This window comes from Corvus moneduloides, chromosome 29 (assembly GCF_009650955.1).
Source record: "Corvus moneduloides isolate bCorMon1 chromosome 29, bCorMon1.pri, whole genome shotgun sequence".
NCBI lineage: Eukaryota > Metazoa > Chordata > Aves > Passeriformes > Corvidae > Corvus > Corvus moneduloides.
In genome coordinates, this window is record NC_045504.1 from 2606277 (window position 1) to 2627151 (window position 20875).

The 20875-nt window shown below is 51.0% G+C and overlaps 2 protein-coding genes across 6 annotated transcripts; one reads left to right on the top strand and one right to left on the bottom strand.

Moving 5' to 3' along the window:
* Positions 1–1584: 1584 nt before the first annotated feature.
* LOC116436538 (keratinocyte proline-rich protein-like) lies at positions 1585–17839 on the bottom strand. 5 transcript variants are annotated; one of them, XM_032093754.1, is made up of 5 exons: positions 17596–17839; positions 3982–4541; positions 3451–3765; positions 2841–3288; positions 1585–2705 (listed from the first exon to the last, which is right to left on the bottom strand). In XM_032093754.1, the coding sequence occupies exons 1-5, from the start codon at positions 17600–17602 to the stop codon at positions 2587–2589; spliced, it is 1449 nt and encodes a 482-aa protein (XP_031949645.1). In that variant the 5' UTR covers positions 17603–17839; the 3' UTR covers positions 1585–2586. The 5 variants fall into 5 exon arrangements, with proteins under 5 accessions (XP_031949645.1, XP_031949644.1, XP_031949643.1 ...); XM_032093753.1 differs by having other exon boundaries at positions 3559–4541; positions 17596–17838; XM_032093752.1 differs by having other exon boundaries at positions 2895–3288; positions 3451–4541; positions 17596–17838.
* LOC116436540 (keratinocyte proline-rich protein-like) lies at positions 16234–20544 on the top strand. The gene is made up of 2 exons (XM_032093755.1): positions 16234–16334; positions 18403–20544. The coding sequence occupies exon 2, from the start codon at positions 18425–18427 to the stop codon at positions 19658–19660; it is 1236 nt and encodes a 411-aa protein (XP_031949646.1). The 5' UTR covers positions 16234–16334; positions 18403–18424; the 3' UTR covers positions 19661–20544.
* Positions 20545–20875: the final 331 nt, after the last annotated feature.

The window sequence follows — 20875 nt, forward strand, 5'->3', positions numbered from 1 at the left end:
GCTGAGTCAGAGCCAGGGCCAGGCTCCAGCACAGCCCCCTCCAAAACATCCCCAAATCCCGGTGACCTCAAAACCTGGGATCCAGCCTCCCGGGAGGATTTTTCCAGATGATTCCATGGGAAAAGCCACAAGGCCACCTCGGGATGGGACAACTCCTCCAAAGGTGATGGAGGGGCCGGGAACGTTGGGAATGTTCAGCCTGTCGAGACCTCAGAGCCCTTCCCAGGATCTGCTGGGGTTCCAGGGAAGCTGGAGAGGGACTTTTCCTCAGGACAGGACACAGGGAATGGGGTTAGAGTGACAGAGGGGGAATTTGGGTGGGATTTTGGGATGGAATTGTTCCCTGTGTGGGTGGGGAGGCCCTGGCCTGGGTTATTCCATGGATTCCCCACCCCTGGGAATGTCCAAGGCCGGGCTGGAGCAGCCTGGGACAGTGGGAATGTCCCTGCCCATGGAATGGGATGATTTTGACATCCCTCCAACCTAAACCATTCCATGATTTCATCCCTCAGTTTCGGGGGGATCCGGAGGGTTGGGTCATGGCACCATCCCTGGCTCGGGGGGCGGCCGGAGCAGCACATTCCCTGCTGGAAAAAACCCCCAAACTCCCAGGAGAAGGCAACCCCCGGGATCTCCCAACACTTCCAGGAGCTCTTGGACAACTGCAGGTGGCACCTGGAGGTCACCGAGCCAGGGAGGGGCAGGACAAGATGCGGGACAGCGTCCCCAGCCCGGGCACACCCTCCTGTCCCCGCGGGCACCACCCGTGGTCACCTCCCGAGCTCCTCGGGGTGAGCTCCTGCTCCTTTTCCTAATGATGGGGCTCATCCGCTGCTTTTTCCAGCCTGGATTTCACTGGATTTAATAAAGAAATATTTAATATTTAATAAGTATTTCTTATTAAATAAATATTCCGTATTTAGTATTTCACGTTAAAGAATATTTATTATTAAAGAAATATTTATTATTGAAGAAATGTTTAATATTAAATATTAAATAAATATTTCTTATTAAATAAATATTTAATATTAAATAAATATTTCTTATTAAATAAACATTCCATATTTAATGTTCCACATTAAATAAATATTTATTATTAAAGAAATATTTATTATTGAAGAAATATTTAATATTAAATATTTAATATTAAATATTTCTTATTAAATAAAGATTCCATATTAAATAAATATTTCTCATGAAATAAATATTTGTTATTAAATAAATATTTATTCTTAAATAAGGATTCCATATTAAATAAATATTTCTCATTAAATAAATATTTAATATTAAAAATATATTTATTCTTAAAGAAATATTTATTCTTAAAGAAATATTCCGTATTTAACATTTCATGTTAAAGAAATATTTCTTACTAAATAAATACTTATTATTAAAGAAATATTTCTTATTAAATGAATTTTTATTATTAAAGAAATATTTAATGTTAAAGAAATGGTCCATGTTTAATATTTCTTATTAAAGAAATATTTATAATAGTATTAAACATTTCTGATAATATTAATAACATGATTTATAACGATATTCAATTAATATTGAATAAAAATTCAATTAAAAAACCACCAAGAGGCAGAAAACCAAGACTTTAATCAGAGGTCGGACAAGAATGTTTATTTAAGTTTATATCTATTTAAAGTATTCATATATTTCTGTAAATAAAGTTTGCTTTCAATGCACATCTTCAGCGTAAAGAATTTAATTGATTAATTACCTTTATAAGGAAACATTTATAAAATAATCCTGCTACAGCTTTCAGTGTTATTTCGAAGAGTTTTCCTTTCAAGTTGTGGTTTTTATCTTGATTAAGGGATAAAAAATCGGCGTGGAATGTTTCAGCTTTGTCCCGCCGGGAATTCTTGGGGAATTCTTGGGAAATTCCTGCTTGGGGATTCTGCTGGAGTCAAAAAACGGGAATTCTGGCCACATTCCAAAGGGAAAGGGCTCTCCTGGGCTGGGATGGTCCTTTTCCACCTGAATATGAGGAATTCCCTCTCTGTGCACTGGAAAAGGTCTGGAGTCTCCCTCCCTGGGGATAGTCCAGAACCATCCCATGCTCCGGGATCACCCTGCTGGAACAGGGAATTTGGACCCACCCTGGTCCCTCCTGACCTCGCCCATCCTGGGATTCTGAGGGAATTTTATCCCATTTCCTTCAGAAATTCACGTTCGGCTTCCGAGTCCAACCCCGGATGTTCTGGAAAGCTCCGAGCCTTGTGGAATCCAACTTAACCGGAACATTCCCTCCCAATTCCAGGAAGAAACGTGGAGCTGGGATCTGGAGCAGTCCTCCCGAAGCTGTGGAGATCTGGACTCCTCAGACCTTTCTATTCCTTCGTTTAATATGATTTTTATTGCTTAAAATCAGGATTTCTTGGAATTCGGTGGGAATTTCATCCCATCCCACCAACGCCTTGCGGCAGATCAAGGAAAGAACCAGAGGCACCCGGAATGTCACCACGGAAAGGGAGAGAAACGCTGGGAAACCGGGATAACGCCGATGGGAGCGACGGGAGGAGATAAAGATCCCAAATCCCGATTTCCCAGGGATTGTCCTCGTCCTGCTCCCTGTCACCAGGGCCACTTGGGAGCCGAGCAGTATTTCTTGGAGTGGCTGGAGATCTTCACTCCACCACACTGCTGGGGGACGCACTTGGTGGCACTTTGCTGAGGGACACACTTGGTCATACCTTGCTGAGGGACACATCTGGTCACACTTTGCTGAGGGACACACTTGGTCATACCTTGCTGAGGGACACATCTGGTCACACTTTGCTGAGGGACACACTTGGTCATACCTTGCTGAGGGACACATCTGGTCACACTTTGCTGAGGGACACACTTGGTCATACCTTGCTGAGGGACACATCTGGTCACACTTTGCTGGGGGACACACTTGGTGGCACTTTGCTGAGGGACGCACTTGGTGGCACTTTGCTGAGGGACACAAACTGTCCCATACTGCTGGGGGACACACTTGGTGGCACTCTGCTGAGTGACACTCTTGGTGGCACCCTGCTGGGGGACACAGGTTGTCCCACACTGCTGAGGGACACACTTGGTGGCACTTTGATAGGTGACACTCTTGGTTACACACTGCTGGGGGACACAAACTGTCCCATACTGCTGAGGGACACAAACTGTCCCATACTGCTGAGGGACACACTTGGTGGCACTTTGCTGAGGGACAACCTTGGTGGCACTCTGCTGAGTGACACTCTTGGTGGCACACTGCTGGGGGACACAGATTGTCCCACACTGCTGAGGGATGCACTTGGTGGCACTTTGCTGAGGGATGCACTTGCTGGCACTCTGCTGAGGGATGCACTTGGTGGCATTTTGCTGAGGGATGCACTTGGTGGCACTTTGCTGAGGGACAACCTTGGTGGCACTTTGCTGAGGGATGCACTTGGTGGCACTTTGCTGAGGGACAACCTTGGTGGCATTTTGCTGAGGGATGCACTTGGTGGCACTTTGCTGAGGGACAACCTTGGTGGCACTTTGCTGAGGGATGCACTTGGTGGCACTTTGCTGAGGGACAACCTTGGTGGCACTTTGCTGAGGGATGCACTTGGTGGCACTTTGCTGGGTGACACACTTGCTGGCGCTCTGCTGGGTGGCACAAACCTCCCCGCTCTGCTGCTGCGGGACACAAATGCTGGCCCCGCCGGTGTCACACTGCTGCGGGACACACTTGGTGACACACCTGCTGTGCCACTGCAGGGGCACGCAGGGGGTGACGCTCTGCTGCTGGGGGACAGGCGCTGTCACCCACTGGTAGGAGACGCACTGGGCTGCGCGCTGCTGGGGGACACAGGTGGTGACACACCTGGGGACACCCTCCTGGGGACAGAAGGTGCTCACACGCTGCTGGGGGACGCACCTGGTGGTGCTCTGCTGCTGCGGGATGCCTTTGGTGGCATACGGCGGCCGCGGCACGCAGGTGGTGACACACCTGGGGACAACCTTCTGCTGGGGGACGCACTCGGGCTGGGGCACCCGCAGCTGCTGTGGCACGCACTGGGTGACACCGGTGACACCCGCGCCGCCCGTCACGCGCTGCTGTGGCACGCACGTCGTCACGCACCTGGGGACAATCTTCTGCTGCTGGAGGACGGGCGGGCACTGCTGCGGCACCTGCAGCTGCTGTGGCACGCACTGGGTCACCCTCGCCTGGTGTGGCACGCACCGGGTGACACCGGCGCCGCTGGTCGCGTGCTGCTGCGGTGGCACGCACGTTGTCACACGCCTGGGGACAATCTGCTGCTGCAGGAGGTGCTGGGGCACACAGAGGGGTCCGCAGAGCTGCTGGGGCACGGCCTGGGTGACGCTTTGCTGGTGGCACACGCTGGAGGACATCGCCCGCTGCAGGGGGACGTGGCCGAGCACGGCCTGGGGGATGCAGGTGGTGGAGTGCCACTGCTGAGCCGGGAAGGGGACGCCAGGGGACAGCGCCGCGGGGTGCTGGTAGAGCGGAGGGAGGTGCTGCTGGAGGTAGCAGGACATCTTGGGGACACTCGGCAGGACTGGAAGGACACGGACGGGGTTGGAATGAGGTGGACTTTGAGGTCCCTCCCAACCCAACCCATTCGGTGACACCTGAGGAAGCCTCTGGTCCCCAAACCTCAGGGACACGTCCCAGCTGTGCCACAGTCCCAGCACAGGTGGGAGGTCTTGGGGACATCGTGGGGACACTTGGGCAGGACAGGAATGACACAAGCGGGGTTGGAATGAGGTGAATTTTAAGGACCCTCCCAACCCAACCCATTCAGTGACACCTGAGGAGGCCTGGACAGGCGAGTTCCTCGCAGTGCCCACACCTCGGGGACATGTCCCAGCAGTGCCACCGTCCCAACACAGCCCCAGCACCACCTGAGGGACCCAACTGCTCGTTTTTAACTCTGAACCACGGCCCGAATCCAAACTGGGGACACCTGGGGACACCCAGCACTGATTGTCCCACCAGAGTGACGAGGACATCGCTGAAGGTCTGACTTGAAGTCACTCAATATCTTCTCGAAGCCCTCGTGGTCCCCTGTCACAGACTGTGACCCCCTCCCCGTCCCTGGAGCTCCACAGGGAGCTGATTTGGGATCTCAAACTGATCCTGGAGCTGCTTTCCATCCTTAAATCCAATCCCCCATCCCTCCCTTCTCTCTTCTTGTGGCCTCCCCGTGATGCTTTGAGGAGAAATCCCAGCCCCAAGGAGCTCTGAACCTCTGGCCACCTCTGCCACAGCTGGAGAGGCCGAGGCCACCCAGGGCAGGGGTTCCCAGCTCCCGCCCCCCAAGTTCAAGCTCGTTAACAAAGCAAAGTTAATTAAAGGGGATTGAGACCACAACGGCACCAGGCTACTCCCAGCTCTGCTGGGATTGTGTGGCCCCACACAGCAGAGCTGTGCGGGCACTCCCCAAATCAAACAGCCCCCAAATTAATGCAAAACCCTCTAATTAATGAATGAATTTAATGAATGAATTAATTAAAACAAACTTCCCTCGCTCCCAAATTCCCCTTTTTCAGCAGCGAATCGGGGATTCAGATACTCAGCAGCGAACACCGAGAGTCCCCTCCCAGTTCCAACCCATCGGTTTGAGGAACCTCTCCCAAATAATCAGTTTTTATACGGAAAAATCGGGAATGAATCTGAATTTGGTAATCATGGAATCCCAGAGCGATTTGGGTTGGAAGGGACATTAAAGATCAACTCAACCCCTGCCATGGGACACCTTCCGCTGTCCCAGGTGGCTCCAGCCCGGCCTTGGACACTTCCAGGGATGGGGAAATCCATGGAATAACCTGGGCCAGGGCCTCCCCACGCTCACAGGGAACGATTCCTTCCCAGATCCCACCCAAATTTCCCCACTTTCACTCTGAACCCATTCCCCCTTCTCCTGTCACTCCAGTCGCTGATGGAAAGTCCCTTTCCAGGCTCCCTTCTTGCAGGGAATATTCTCCTTGGAAACCACCAATCCCACCCCAAAACGAGCTGGCATTTTTTCCAAAGCCACCCCGGATCTCACCAAACCCAAGTCCCGCTTCCAAACCCTGTCCAAGATGACCTTGGACACTCCTCAGAATGGGGAATCTTCCCTGAGCAACCCAATCCAGCCCATCCCCACTCTCAGAATAAAGAATTCCCTCCTAATTCCCCATCCCAGCATCTCCAGAGGCTCAGGAACCGGACTCACCCAGCTCCTAGGGGTGGGAAGAACTTCCAGAGGTGACCAGCGCGTCCCAGCTCCGGGAGAGCTTTTATAGGGCCGCCGGAGGTGCCTGGGAGCCGCCAGGGCCCCATTAACTCCCGGCCCTCCTGGAGTGAGTCGGAGCCGCCGACTCATCCCCGACAATGAGTGGTTCCATGTCAGCTTCCCAGAGCGCGTAATTACCTCGGGATAATCCCGCCTGGCACGGGAAGCCTCGATGGCATTCAGAGCGGCAGCCCCAGCCTCGGGCTGTGTTTGGGGAGTGAAGCCCTGGATGTGTAGGAATGGCTTTCCAGGGGTTTTCCCATCCCTGGAGGTCTCACAGGGAACAATTCCTTCCAAAATCCAACCTAAATTTCCCCTCTTTCATTTTTAACTCGTTCTCCCCTTTTCCCGCCGCTGCAGTTCCTGATGGAAAAGTCCCTCCCACCATCCCTGTGCAGGGAATGTTCGTCCTGGAAACCACCAATCCCGGCCCAAAATGAGCTGGCATTTTTGCCAAAGCCACCCTGGATCTCTCCTTGGGAATGGGATGGGGTTGTCCCAATAATTTATGGCTCTGTTGGATTTGGGACGGGTTTTCCATGGGCTTCTCCAGCTCCATGGTTGCCTCTCACCCACCCCTCAATGCCCAGATTTTGGGGGTGTTTGGGCAGGTTTTGGGCAGGGATTTGGTTCCACTGAGGGAAAACAGGAGAACAAATCCCCCCTTGGATATCTCGTTAGCCAGCAAAATCTTCATTTTTTAATTAAAAACCTCAAATTCTCTGCCCTCCCTGAGGTTCCAGCTCAGTGTTGATGTCACCAGGGCCGGACGTTGTTTTGTCCTGGTCCCTCTCAGCTCTCCTTGGGATCAGCAGGAAGAAATCACCCCACAGCGCTGAGCAGGAAGGGTCTGGATTCGTTCCTGGACTCATTCCTGATGGAGAATTCCATAATTAAAGGAGCATTTCGCCCTCTCTGCTTCTTCCCCCATGTGGGGCACAGTTACCGGGGGGCTCCCAAACTTCCTGATTCATTTTCGTGGCCGAATTCTTCGGGGCCCTTTCTCCCGGCCACAAAATCCACCCGGGCGGGGCCGTTTCTGCCGCTTCACAAGAAACCACATTTTTTAATTAAAAAAAATTCCAATACTCAGGCCCTGCCCCCCTCCCTGTGGGTTTGGGCTCTGTGTTGGTGTCACTAGGGCTGGGCATTATTTTGTCCTGGTCCCTCTGAGCTCTGCTGGAGCCAGCAGGGACAAATTGTCCCTTTTTGGGGTCATTTTGCGTCAAAATGAACCCATCAAAGCTCCGAGCAGGTTTTGAGTGACTTAAAAAATTCATCTCTGGGTTTTATGAGGATTTATTCGAACCTGTGTGAGATAAGGAGTTGAATCACCGAGAAAGTCCCACGTGGTTTTCGGAGGAAGTTTATTTTTGGGTGGCAGCTGAGCTGGTTGTGCAAGGGCTGCCACCCAAGCTGGCTGTGCCTCACCTCTCCCGGTCACCTGAGAGTCACCGGGTGCCACATTCCCGCTGCTCCGGGGGCAGGTGACAGCCTCGGGATCCGCGTGGGGACACCCAGAGCCAGAGGTGACAAAAAGCTCCGGAGCTGATAAACTTCCTCCAGCCCCGTGTGACTTCCCCAGTCATTCAGTTCTTATCTCACACACATAAAAAACCTCTAAAACCAGGAATTAATTATTTTAAGTCACTCAAAACCTGCTCGGAGCTTTGATGGGTTCATTTTGACACAAAATGACCCCAAAAAGGGACAATTTGTCCCTGCTGGCTCCAGCAGAGCTCAGAGGGACCAGGACAAAATAATGCCCAGCCCTGGTGACACCAACACGGAGCCCAAACCCACAGGGAGGGGGGCAGGGCCTGAGTATTGGAATTTTTTTTAATTAAAAAATGTGGTTTCTTGTGAAGCGGCAGAAACGGCCCCGCCCGGGTGGATTTTGTGGCCGGGAGAAAGGGCCCCGAAGAATTCGGCCACGAAAATGAATCAGGAAGTTTGGGAGCCCCGGGTAACTGTGCCCCACATGGGGGAAGAAGCAGAGAGGGCGAAATGCTCCTTTAATTATGGAATTCTCCATCAGGAACAAATCCAGGAATGAATCCAGACTTTTCCTGCTCAGCTCCACCTGAACCACAAGAACGGGGCTTTGTTGTGGCTCCTCTCCCACGGGAATCATTCCTTTGATGCGAAGCCACGATTCCTGCGTGGTTTTCGGCTCCAAATGTTGAAGGTGTGAACCTCCCTTTGACCAAAACAAGCAGCTCATGTTTCATATTTATGGGAACAGAAATTATAAATAAATATTGGTTTTATGAATTTTTATAGAAATAGATGTCTATTATTTTATATTATTGTTTTATGTTATTATTTTATATTGTTATTTTATATTATTGTTTTATATTATTATTTTATATTATTGATTTATATTATTGGTTTATATTATTGATTTCTATTATTATTTTATATTATTACTTTATATTATTGTTTTATATAATTATTTTATAGTATTATTTTATATAATTACTTTATATTATTTTATATTGTTATTTTATATTATTAGTTTTATATTATTATTTTATATTATTATTTTATATTATTGTTTTATATTATTATTTTATATTATTGTTTTATATTGTTATTTTATATTATTGTTTTATATTATTATTTTATATTATTGATTTATATTATTGTTTTATATTATTGATTTATATTATTATTTTATATTATTACTTTATATTATTGTTTTATATTATTATTTTATAATATTATTTTATATAATTACTTTATATTATTTTATATTGTTATTTTATATAATTGGTTTTATATTATTATTTTATATTATTATTTTATATTATTGTTTTATATTATTATTTTATATTATTATTTTATATTATTGTTTTATATTGTTATTTTATATTATTATTTTATATTATTATTTTATATTATTGTTTTATATTATTGTTTTATAATATTATTTTATATTATTGTTTTATCTTATTATTTTATATTATTGTTTTATACTATTGTTTTATATTAATATTTTGTATTATTATTTTATATTATTATTTTATATTACTATTTTATATTATTATTTTATATTATTGTTTTATATTACTATTCATACATTATTTCTATTACTTTTATCCAGGTCTGGACACCAGCAGGAATTTCCACCTGGAAAAGGCAGCCAGGCCTCCGAAGGAGCTCCCCAGGGAGGAATTCACGGAGTGGGGATGATTTTACATCACTCCAACGCCCCGGATCCCACCTTGAAAATTCACCTTTTTTATCTTCTCTCTCCTTTTGTTCTGCTGCCGAGTTTCTATTTTTTTTGGAGCAGGGAGGGAGCTCTGCATTCCTGGGGCCTTGGCTCATCCTCCAGAACCTCGGCTCCTTCTCGATGCTGATTCATTAAAGGCAACGTGGAGGAGCCCCAAGGTCCCACCCGGCTCCTCCTCCGGGGTTTTTTTTTTGACCTCCCTCCTTCATCTCCTCCGTGCCAGGGCTCTGCTTAAGCTCCTTTCCTCCACCTTCACCTGGCGGCGGCTTCCAGGGGGAGTCAGGTGTGTTAAAAAGGGTGGAATTCCAGGATCCCTGAGGCTGGAAAAGCCCTCCAGGATCAGCGAGTCCAAGCTGTGCCTGGTCCCCACCTGGACACCCAAACCAACATCCCGGGATCCCTCGGACACCTCCAGGGATCCCTCGGACACCTCCAGGGATGGCCGCTCCAACCCTCCCTGGGCAGCCCCTCCCAAGGCCTGGCCGCCCTTTCCAGGAGGGATTTTCCCAAATATCCACCCTGAGCCTCCCCTGGCACAGCTCGAGGCCGTTCCCTCTTGTGCTGGCCCCGTTCCCTGCGATCAGATCCCAAATCCCCCCTGGAAGAGCCCCAAATTCCCGCTGGATCCCCCTTTTCTCCGGGATGAGCCCCCCCAGCTCCCTCAGGGTTTTCCATTCCCTTCTCCTGCTGCTCCAGCCCCGTTCCCAGCTCCAGCTCCAGCCCCTCAATGTCCCTTTTCCATGAGGGAACACGAGCCGAGTGTCCCCAAGGGGCCCGAGCGTCCCCAGCCACCAGAGCGCAGCATTGGCCCGCACAAGCCGCTCCTGCCTCTGGAAAATCCCTTTGGATCCTCCCCCTCTCCCTCTCTCTCTCTCCAGGATTAGTTTAAATTTCGGATTTGCCTCAGCCCAGCCCCTTTTTCGCCGCTGGATCCGGGAGGAACCCGAGGCACCAGCGCGGACTGGGGTGTCCTGCTGGGAATCAGCTCCCCGGAGAAGGAGCCGGGGATCCCGGGGGGCAAAACCTGTCCCAGACCTGTCCCAGGCCTGGGGGGGTCCTGGGGCCATCAGGAAGAGCATTCCCAGGAGATCGGGGAGGGATCCGCCACCCCCCTGCTCAGCCTCCTGCTCCCGCTGCTGGAAAAGCTGGGAATGTTCAGATCCCAGAGGCTCTCCCGGGATCTGCAGGGGCTCCGGGGAAGCTGGAGAGGGACTTTTCCTCAGGAACCGCAGGGAATGGGGTCAGAGTGACAGAGGGGGAATTGGGGTGGGATTTTGGGAAGGGATTGTTCCCTGTGAGGGTGGGGAGGGCCTGGCCCCGGTTATTCCATGGATTCCCCACCCCTGGGAATGTCCAAGGCCGGGCTGGAGCAGCCTGGGACAGCGGAAGGTGTCCCATGGCAGGGGTTGGAATGAGATGATTTTTAAGATTCCTTCCAACCCCACCCATTCCATAATTCCATGGTTCCTGAGCTTCCCAGGATCCAGCCGATTCCTATAAAACTCCCGTCCCTGGCTGAGCTTCCCGGCTCCCAGGAGACGCTCGGGGCTGAGTCAGGTCTGGGACTCTGCTATAAAACCTCCCCCATAAATCCCCCAAACTCATCCCAAAGCTTTCTCCATGGTTTGTGCCTCATTTTCGGATTTCCCAGATTGTTCCTGAGAACTCCTGTGCTGCTCCTTGAAAATCTCCTCCTGATTCCCGGCCTAAACTAATTCCCGATTTCTTCTCTGCTCCTTGAAATCCTCTGCTAATTCCCAGCCTAAATTTAGTCCTAATTTCTTCTCTGCTCCTTACAAACCTCTGCTAATTCCCAGCCTAAATTTAGTCCTAATTTCTTCTCTGCTCCTTACAAACCTCTGCTAATTCCCAGCCTAAATTTAGTCCTAATTTCTTCTCTGCTCCTTACAAACCTCTGCTAATTCCCAGCCTAAATTTATCCCTAATTTCTCCTGCAGGGCTCTGATTGCCTCACTCAAACCCCACAACTTTTCCAGCGGCCGTCCCATCAAAGAATCCAATCCCCAATTGCTTCATTCCCCCTCCGGAGCTCGGGAATGACCTCATTGGAGTTCAGCCTTTCCCAGGTTTTTCCAGGACCTGTTGGAAAAGTGGAGCAGCCTTGAGGTCACCCAGGGAGGAATTGGGACACAGAGCCACGGTTCAGCCTTCCCTGACCTCTTGGAAAAGGATAAAATCCCTTTTTTTGGAGTATCAGCTGCCTGGTGCTCCTGGTGCCGCAGGGAGGTTTCCAGGGAGCCTCTTGGATTTGGACCAAAGTGGGGTTTTTTGCTCCCAAAAAAGTGGGTTCAGGCCCTGAATTGGAATTTTTTTACGAGGATTTGCTGCCTGCTTTATTTTTGTGGTTGTTCCGGGCAGGATTGAAGCCATGGAGGTTGAGCAGAACACCTGGAAAACACCTGGGTAACACCAAAATTCCATGTTTCGGGTGTGGCCAACACAGAAAATCCTTAAAAATGGGGAGTTTTCCCATCTAAAATCAGGGAAAAACACCAGGGCATTCCTGGAGCTGATGGATGGGGCGTTGGGGGGGGAGGGAAAGTGGCGCTGAAACGCCACAAAAAGCTGAGCTTTGAGAAGTCACAGGGGTTATTCTGACCCTAAAGCCAGACTTAACCTCCCCCGAGCCTGGCCCAGAACAAAGAGCTCCTAATTAGAGAAACCAAGAGTTAATTAAGCAATAAAACCCTTTTAGGGTGAAGCAAGAGAGACCCGGCTGAGGAGTTGCATTCTCACTTCGCCCTGAGCGCTGTAAAATCGCCCAAATCGGGAATTTGCTCCTGGCTGGACTCATAATGAGAGAAGTTTTCTTGTCTGCAGCTCGTTTGCAGCTCTTTAATTACAAATCGGAGCGTCTGAGCCGCTCCTGGCCGGGTCCTTGCTCGTCCTCTCACGTTTCCTTTGGTCCCTGCCCTCCCCTCCCTGGCCCGTGCCCGGAATCCTGGAATGGTTTGGAATCGTGGAATGGTTTGGAACCCTGGAATGGTTTGGGCTGGAAGGGACCTTAAAGCTCATCCAGTTCCAGTCCATGTGCAGGGACACGTTCTCCCATCCCAGGTCGCTCCAAGCCTGGTCCAGCCTGGCCTTGGACACTTCCAGGGAAGCCACAAAAGCCCTGAGAGTCTCCAGATCTGCCCCAGACCGATACTGGGAGATCCTGTACGTGCTAATTAAGCCATCCAGCAGGTGCTAATTAAGCCTTTGTCTCGTGAGATGAGTTCACGCCGATGTCCAGCCCAGAGCGGTGAGGGACACAATCGTGGGGAACGAGATGGGCGGGGACCAAACCCTCCTGAGAGCCCCGGGCGAGGCTGGGCCGGTTCGGGCACTCCTGAGTCACGACGGGGCCTGAAATCCAGCGGGGTAAAAGTTCCCGCGGAGCCTTCCCTGTGTGCACAAAGGTCCTGGATCCTGCGGGGAAAAAATCAGGGAGAATCCACGGGGTCCTGAGGGAAGCGTCCTCACTCCCAAAAAAATCCGATCCCTGCACAAAAATCCCCAAACCCTGGGTGGCAAAAACCTCAAGGAGCATCCATGGAGTCCTGAGGTGAGGGCTCCTCGCTTCCCAAAAATCTGATCTTTTTTTGGTTTTGGAAAACGAAGCAAAAAGCTCCAGGATCCTCGGAGACACGGAGACACCTCCATGATATCCCAGCTCAAGCTGCCCGCTCCCGACTGGAGCTGCTGGAATAACTGCTGGGAATCTGCCACGCCACCTTATCCAGAAGGTCCCTGATAAGCTCGGGATTTGTGGGATCTGGAGCAGCAATTCCCATCCAGGAATGCCGGGCTGGGGCCGGCAATTTTCTTCCCTGTGGTGTCGCGATCCCTGGAATTAGTGGGATTTGGGATGGACTGGGAGATCCACGTTCCCTCCGTTCCCTCACGTTTCTCCCGTCGTTCTCCCAAAGGTCTCGCTCCGGCGGATTTCACCGCGCCGCTAAAAATAGATTTTGTGCAATTCCCGGGGATGGGAAAAGCAATTCCACCTCTCCTCCGGGAAAAGCATTCCCTCCCTTTCCAGGGGCTGACTCCGGAGCCTGTTTGGGCAATATCCGTCACTTTAAGGTCAGGAATTAAGGAATATCCATCATTTTTGTGCTGAGGTTGCTGCCCAGTGACCTCCAGAGCGTTTCCAGACTGGATCCAAACCAGTTGAAGGTCAGGCTGCACCTCCTGATCTCCAGACAGGGTTTAGGATTAGGTTTAGGTTTAGGATTATGTTTAGAATTATGTTTAGGATTAGGTTTAGGATTAGGTTTATGTCTCTCCCTCCCAGCTATGGGAAGTGTTTGTCCTTAATCCCTGGACGTTGCAAGTCCAGGGTTTAAATCTGGCACCGAAATATTCCAGAAATCCTCTGGAGTTGCTGAAATAGAAACGTCCCAAGCCCGTGGAGGTGTCCTGTCCCTGTCCGGGGCTCTGAGGGATGGAGAGCACCAAGCTCCGACCTGGGGAGGAGAATTCCCTTGGGAACGTTGTACAGAAATTCGGGTGGAAGGTTGGAGGTGATGAAACTCCCTGTCCGCTCCCAAACTCGGCTGCTCCGGCCTCGCCGGGCCAAAAACCGGGATCAGGGAAGGGTAAAATTGTGGGTTTGGAGAATCATGGAATCACAGAGAATTGGAAAATCATGGAATTAGAGGATCACAGAATGATAAAATCATGGAACGATAGAATCAGAGAATTGTGGAATCATAGGGAATGATGGAATCATAAAATCAGGGAATCAGAGGATCACGGAATCATAAAATCATGGAACAGTAGAATCAGAGAATCGTGGAATCATGAAATCAGAGAATCATGGTGTCATGGAGTCATAAGATCATGGAATCAGAGGATCACGGAACCACGAAATGATGGAATAATAGAGCCAGAGAATCGGGGAATCGTGGAGTAATAGAAACATAAAATCATGGAATAAGAGAATCAGAGAATCAGAGAAAATCAGAGAATCATGGAAAGGTTTGGGTTGGAAAGGACCTTCAAGGCCATCCCATTCCAACCCCCTGCCACAGCCAGGGACAATTCCCACTATCCCAGGTTGCTCCCAGCCCCATCCAGCCTTTCCTCGGACACCTCCAGGGATGTGGCAATGCTGAACCCCAAATTTTTAAGGCCTTTGATCTCCTTCCCTGCATCTCCCTGCGGGAAGGGCAGAATTGCAGGAGCTTATCTCGGTTCCCGTGCCCCGACAACCACGAGGCTGCCTCGAAAGCAGCCGGGCAGGTCTGGGAAGTGCCCTAATTCCAGCCTCCAGCGTGGCTCCCGCTGGAATTGGCACCAGCGGAGCAGCCAGGAAGGCCTGAGTCAGGATTTGGGCTTGGGCTGGGGTATTCCCAAAGCTGGAGACTAAAACCGAGCCTATCCCAGAAGGAAACAGCAAGGCAGGACCCAGGGGGAAAACGGGAATTGCACGGATGGTGCCACTCTGGGAGAAAATTCCGGAATTCCGGGCATCCCGGCCTTGTGCTGCCAAAGGATCATGGAGGGAGGTAGCTGCTCCTCACCGGGAGCAGCAGCTCCCATGTGCTGCTGCCCAGGAATTGCGGGAGGTGACGTGGGACCAGCTCAGCCTGTTGGAAGTGATTGCATCGGGATCTCGGTCTGATAAAAGCTCCGGAAAAGCCTCGGAGAGGGGCCCGGGAGAGGCCCGGCACCACCAAAGGTGACGAAATTCCTGTCTGGGTGGGACACGGCGTCTCCAGGGAGGGAAATCGTCTTCCCCTCACAGCTCCGTGTCCTGATGGCTCCTGGAGATTTGAGGGATTGGGATTGGATTTTCTCAGGGGTTTTCACTCCATAAATGTGGGGATTTTTCCCCGGAATATTCCTTAGGGAATGCACTGCGCACGTGGAGTTCCCTTTGTTTCACATCTAGCTCGGAACACCTTTATAAACTCCATTCTGGAACTCCGTGGGGCCAGTTCCCAAATTCCACTTGGGTGGGAAAAATCTTGGATATCATTAAAAATCCCTGGAGATAAACTCAGTTCCCTGCTCCATCACATTTGGGTGGGTGGGAGCTGAATCCCTGTGGACAATGAGACTTTTCCAGAGAATTCCAGGATTCTCAAGGTCGGAAAAGCCCTCCAAGACCATCAAGTCCAACTTCTGATGGATCAACACCTGTCCAGCCAGCCCAGAGCCCTGAGGAGTGTCCAGGAATTCCTCGGACACCTCCAGGGATGGTGACTCCAGATCTCCCTGGGCAGCCCCTGACCACCCTTCCCAGGAGGAAATTCCTGGAACTTCCAGGAAATTCCTCCCAGTGATTCCAAACTGAACTGAAAGTTGAAGGAAATCCATGAACTTCTTCCCAGGAAAACCCATCCCTGGTTTTTATAATCCCAATAAAGCCGCTTCAGAGGATTCATTGGTGAAGAGCAGGGGAGAGAAGCACAAATTATCCCTCGCTCTCCCAAATTCCCAATAAATCCCAGGAATTACAGACACCGGGGGGGGTTTTTAGCTGTGGAATGACTCCTGGATGGGTTGAGGTGGGACCAAACCGCACCAAGCCCCCAAACCTCAACGGGGTCTTCAACAAATCCATGAAGCTGAGGGTCTGACCTTTATCCCCAGAGAAATTCCATGGTTCAATGGGATTAGGCAGGGGAATAAACTCGGAATCCTCTCTGCAAAGTGCCTACGTGTAAAACCCGGCCGGGCAGGAGCGGTTGTGAAAGAATGAGCTCATCAGCCAGGAGGACTCATTCCCAGAAGGCAGGGCTTTGAAACCCTATAAAAGTTCCCAAATCTGCCGGCTCCAGCATCCACTCGGCTCCCGCTGCTCCCTCGGCACCGGCTGGGTGAGTCTGGGAATGCGGGGATTCCTCGGGGAGCTTTGGGATTGGGAACCCTGGGATTCCTCAGGGAGCTTTGGGATTGGGAACCCTGGGACTCCTCAGAGAGATTTAGGATTCAGAACCCTGGGATTCCTCAGGGAGCTTTGGGATGGAGAACCCTGGGATTCCTCGGGGAGCTTTGGGATGGAGAACCCTGGGATTCCTCAGGGAGATTTAGGATTCAGAACCCTGAGATTCCTCAGGGAGCTTTGGGATGGAGAACCCTGGGGTTCCTCGGGGAGCTTTGGGATGGAGAACCCTGGGATTCCTCAGGGAGCTTTGGGATTGGGAACCCTGGGATTCCTCAGGGAGCTTTGGGATGGAGAACCCTGGGATTCCTCGGGGAGCTTTGGCTTTGGGAATCCTGAGGCTCCTTGGGGAGTATTTTGGGATTAAGAACCCCAAGATTTTTGGGGAGGTTTGGGATTCAGAATCCAGAGATTCCTCGGGGAGCTTTGGGATTGGGAATCCTGAGGCTCCTTGGGGAGGGTTGGGACTGAGAATCCCGAGATTTTTGGGGGATGTTTGGGGTTCTGCTCCTCGGCTCCGCTGTGGGCGCAGCCTTTCAGGGAGGGTTGGATTTGGTGCCTTGGGATACCCAGAGGGTTCTTGGAAAGGAGGGAATTTGTGGGCGTTGGGGCAGCCCGGAAATGGCTCTGGAAGGCAAATTAAGACCGAGTCTAAATCTGAGGGCAATTAAGTCCTAAATTAGACCCTTCCTGAGGCACGGATCAGATGGGATTCCGGATCAGATGGAATTCCGTTGGTTTGGGGACGAATTTCCTGCCTCCAGGGAAGGACACCAAATCCTCTGCCACCAAATCGTTTTTTCCTGTGATTCTGCTGTTTTATAACCAACAAATACTGTTAAAACTCCCGTTCCATCCAGGAATTCCTTGGGAAAAGGCAGATTTGGGAGCAGGAGGGGGCTGCAGGGAGCCAAGAGATGAAAATATCCCCAATGTGCCGCCTCATCCATGTCAGGAGCAAGATATTAATTAATTAATTAATTAACTACGGTCTTATCAGATGTAAAAAAAAAAAAAGAAAAAGAGAAAAACGGGAAGAGAGGAGTGATCCCGATCCGGAGGGTGAGGAAGGGAGGAGGGAATTGGCTTTGAGAGGAGCTGGGAAGCACCCAGGGAAGGGAGAAGGAATTTCCCCCTCTCTCTGCCGGGGGAGGAGTTCAAAACGCCCCTTCCAGCCCCACTCCTGGAATTCTCACCTTTCATTCCCGCCCTTGGATTTCAAAATAAAAGCGGCGGCGCAGGAATTCCCGAAATCCCGGTGAGCCGCGGAACTGTTCCCGAAGTGTCGGGGAGCGCGGTGGCCCCGGGAGGAGGAATCGGCGCTGACTCAGGGGGTGACGGAGGTGACAATCCCCAAACTCGGGGACGCTTCATCCCCGATAATTCCCCCCAAGGACCGAAATCCTTGGCGTTGTCACCGGAGTCGGGGTGAAAGCGGCGCCAGGGGAGGAGTTGTCTCCTGTGAATTTAACCCTCAGCTCGCCGGAGCCTCGAGAAACCTCCCCTGGCGTCCCAAATTCCCAGGAAAAGCTGGAAATCCGGGGGCAAAGCCGCGGGAATGATTTCGGGTTTATCAATCTGAAACATCCCGCTGCTCCCACATTTATATTCTTCTTTTTTTTTCCTGGCACAGCAAACGCCCTGAAATGTTTGGGTTTAGGGTGCTTTTTGGTGATGTTATTTTGGGCTTTCGGGGCTTTGCGAGCTCCTGTCTGCAACTCCCCAGGACAGAAATAAAAGGGATTTGGGACTTTGGGAAGAGCAGGAGGAAGAGCTGTGAAGTGGAGGGACGAGATCAGAGCTGAAAGAGAGGATGGAAAAGGAGGAATGAATCACAATTCCTTCTGGGAAAACCTCGGGAAGCCCAGGGCAAAGGAGGAAAACTCGGTTTTTTTTTTTTTTTTTTTCTTTAATAATTTTTTTTTTTTTTAATATATATTCGTGCCACCCTCATCCCGCCGCAGCTCCTTCGGTAACACAAGGAATTCCCACTTCTCTTCCAGGTGATCCCGTTTTCCCGCAGAGATGTCTCTGAACCAGATGCAAATCAAGCAGGAGCTCACGCTGCCCCCTGGCCTGGGCAAAACCCTCCCAAAACAGAGCCCGGAGCCCGTCCCGTGCCCGCCGCAGCATCCCGAAATCCAGGTGTCCGCCCCTTGCCCCGAGCCGCTCCCAGCCGTGGCAAAATGCCCGGAAAAAGTGATTCCGGTGCCAGCTCCGGGCGTGGAACCGGGAAAAGGGGAAGCGCCGGTGGTTGCGGTGCCCCAGTGCCCGCCCCAGTGCCCGCCCCAGGAGCAGCAGCAGCAGCAGCAGCAAACCGAGCTGCCCCCGACATTCCCAGCCGCGCCGTGCCCCGAGCCTGCTCCGAGCCTGGAAGGGAAATCCTGCCCGGAACCCACCCCGGGAGCGCTGGAGGAGCAGGAGGCCAAGGAGATCCCGGTTCCGGTGGCTGTTCCCGTTCCCGTTGCCTGCTCCGAGGGTGCGGCGTGCGCCCAGGAGAAGCAGCAGTGCAAGGAAATCCCGGTGTCCATCCCAGAAAGCCAGGAATGCAAGGAAATCCCGGTGTCCATCCCAGAAAGCCAGGAATGCAAGGAAATCCCGGTGTCCATCCCTGATCCACTCCCTGACCCCGTCCCGTGCGCCCAGGAGAACCAGCAGTGCAAGGAAATCCCGGTGTCCATCCCAGAAAAGCAGGAATGCAAGGAAATCCCGGTGTCCATCCCAGAAAAGCAGGAATGCAAGGAAATCCCGGTGTCCATCCCAGAAAACCAGGAATGCAAGGAAATCCCGGTGTCCATCCCAGAAAAGCAGGAATGCAAGGAAATCCCGGTGTCCATCCCTGATCCACTCCCTGACCCCGTCCCGTGCTCCCAGGAGAAGCAGCAGTGCAAGGAAATCCCGGTGTCTATCCCAGAAAAACAGGAATGCAAGGAAACCCCTGTCCCGATCCCAGTGCCACTCCCTGACCCTACACCGTGCTCCCAGGAAAAGCAGGAATGCCAGGAGATCCCGGTGCCCACCCCGTGCTCCCAGGAAAAGCAGGAATGCCAGGAGATCCCGGTGCCCACCCCGTGCCCCCAGGAAAAGCAGGAATGCCAGGAGATCCCGGTGCCCACCCCGTGCCCCCAGGAAAAGCAGGAATGCCAGGAGATCCCGGTGCCCATCCCGGCTCCCTGCCCCGAGCCGGAGCAGCGCTCCCTTCCCGAGAAATTCCCTCCCATGGAGCAGCAGCTGGAGCAGCCCGGCCTGTGGCAGAAGTAGAGGTGAAAATCCCGATCCAGGAGATTTTTTTTTCCCCCTCGCATCCAGAGGTTTTTCCAAGCCTTTTTTGTTGTTGTTGTTGTTTTGAACCCCCTGCAGAGCTTTTGTCAGGAATTCCTTCCAGCCGCCCCTCCCGCTAACGCGTTGTCCTCTACTAACAGCAGGGAATTCCCGTCGGGAATGGCTTCCAGCAGGGTTGTAGTTGTGCCTTCACCTGAATTCCTGCCCTTTCTCCCAATCCCACGGCTTTGGAATGCCCAGAGAACTCCCCCCCCCCCCCCCCCCCCCCCCCCCCCCAAAAAAAAAAAAAAATCACGGAACAAGGCTGGGATCATGAAGTTAAAAAAACAACCCCAAATCCAGGGAAGGGCTCATCCCCTTTTTCCTGCCTTCCTCCCCGGATTGCAGCTCCCACCTGGAATTTAGGCGGTTTTCCCCTCTAAACAACCAGAATCCGCCGCCGAAATGCTCAAAACTTTCCAAATCGGGGATTAGGGCTGAATATTTGGTGGAATTAAAAATTATCCTTTGGGATCCAGGGGAGGGGGAAAGGAAGATTTTTGGGATAGATCTATAGGAACCCGAGCTCTCTCTCCCCTTGAATTTCCTCGGAGGCGTCAAAGAACAGCTCAGGCCGAGAATATTCCTGGCAATTTTATGGATAATTAACTCCACTCCAGACATGTTTGGAAAGGGATTAACCCCGGGCGTGGCTCGGACGGGATAAAGGAGGAATCCCAAATCCCACGCGGAGCTGTCTCCATTCCAGCCGGGAATGTTTCGCCCCCGTTGGTGTTGGGGATTTTGTCTCTCGGTTTTCGGCTGATTTTGGATCCAGGATTTGTTGCACTGTGAAAATTCCACAATAAAAACGACTTTGAGTACCGAGTTTTGGGAAGTTTTGTTCCGGGTCGGTGGGGAATTTTATACCGGTTTTATACCAGGTTTTGGGGATTTTGATGCCAAGTTTGGGGGAATTTTATGCCAAGTTTGGGGGATTTTTATATCAAATCGTGAGGATTTCTATATCAAGTTTTGGGGATTTTTATTCCAAGCTGTGGCAATTTTTATTCAAAGTTGTGGGGATTTTAATGCCAGGTTTTGGGGATTTTTATACCAAGTTTTGGGGATTTTTATACCAAGTTTTGGGGATTTTTATGCCAAATTGGGGGCGTTTATATGCCAAGATTCAGAGATTTCTATGCCAAGTTTTGG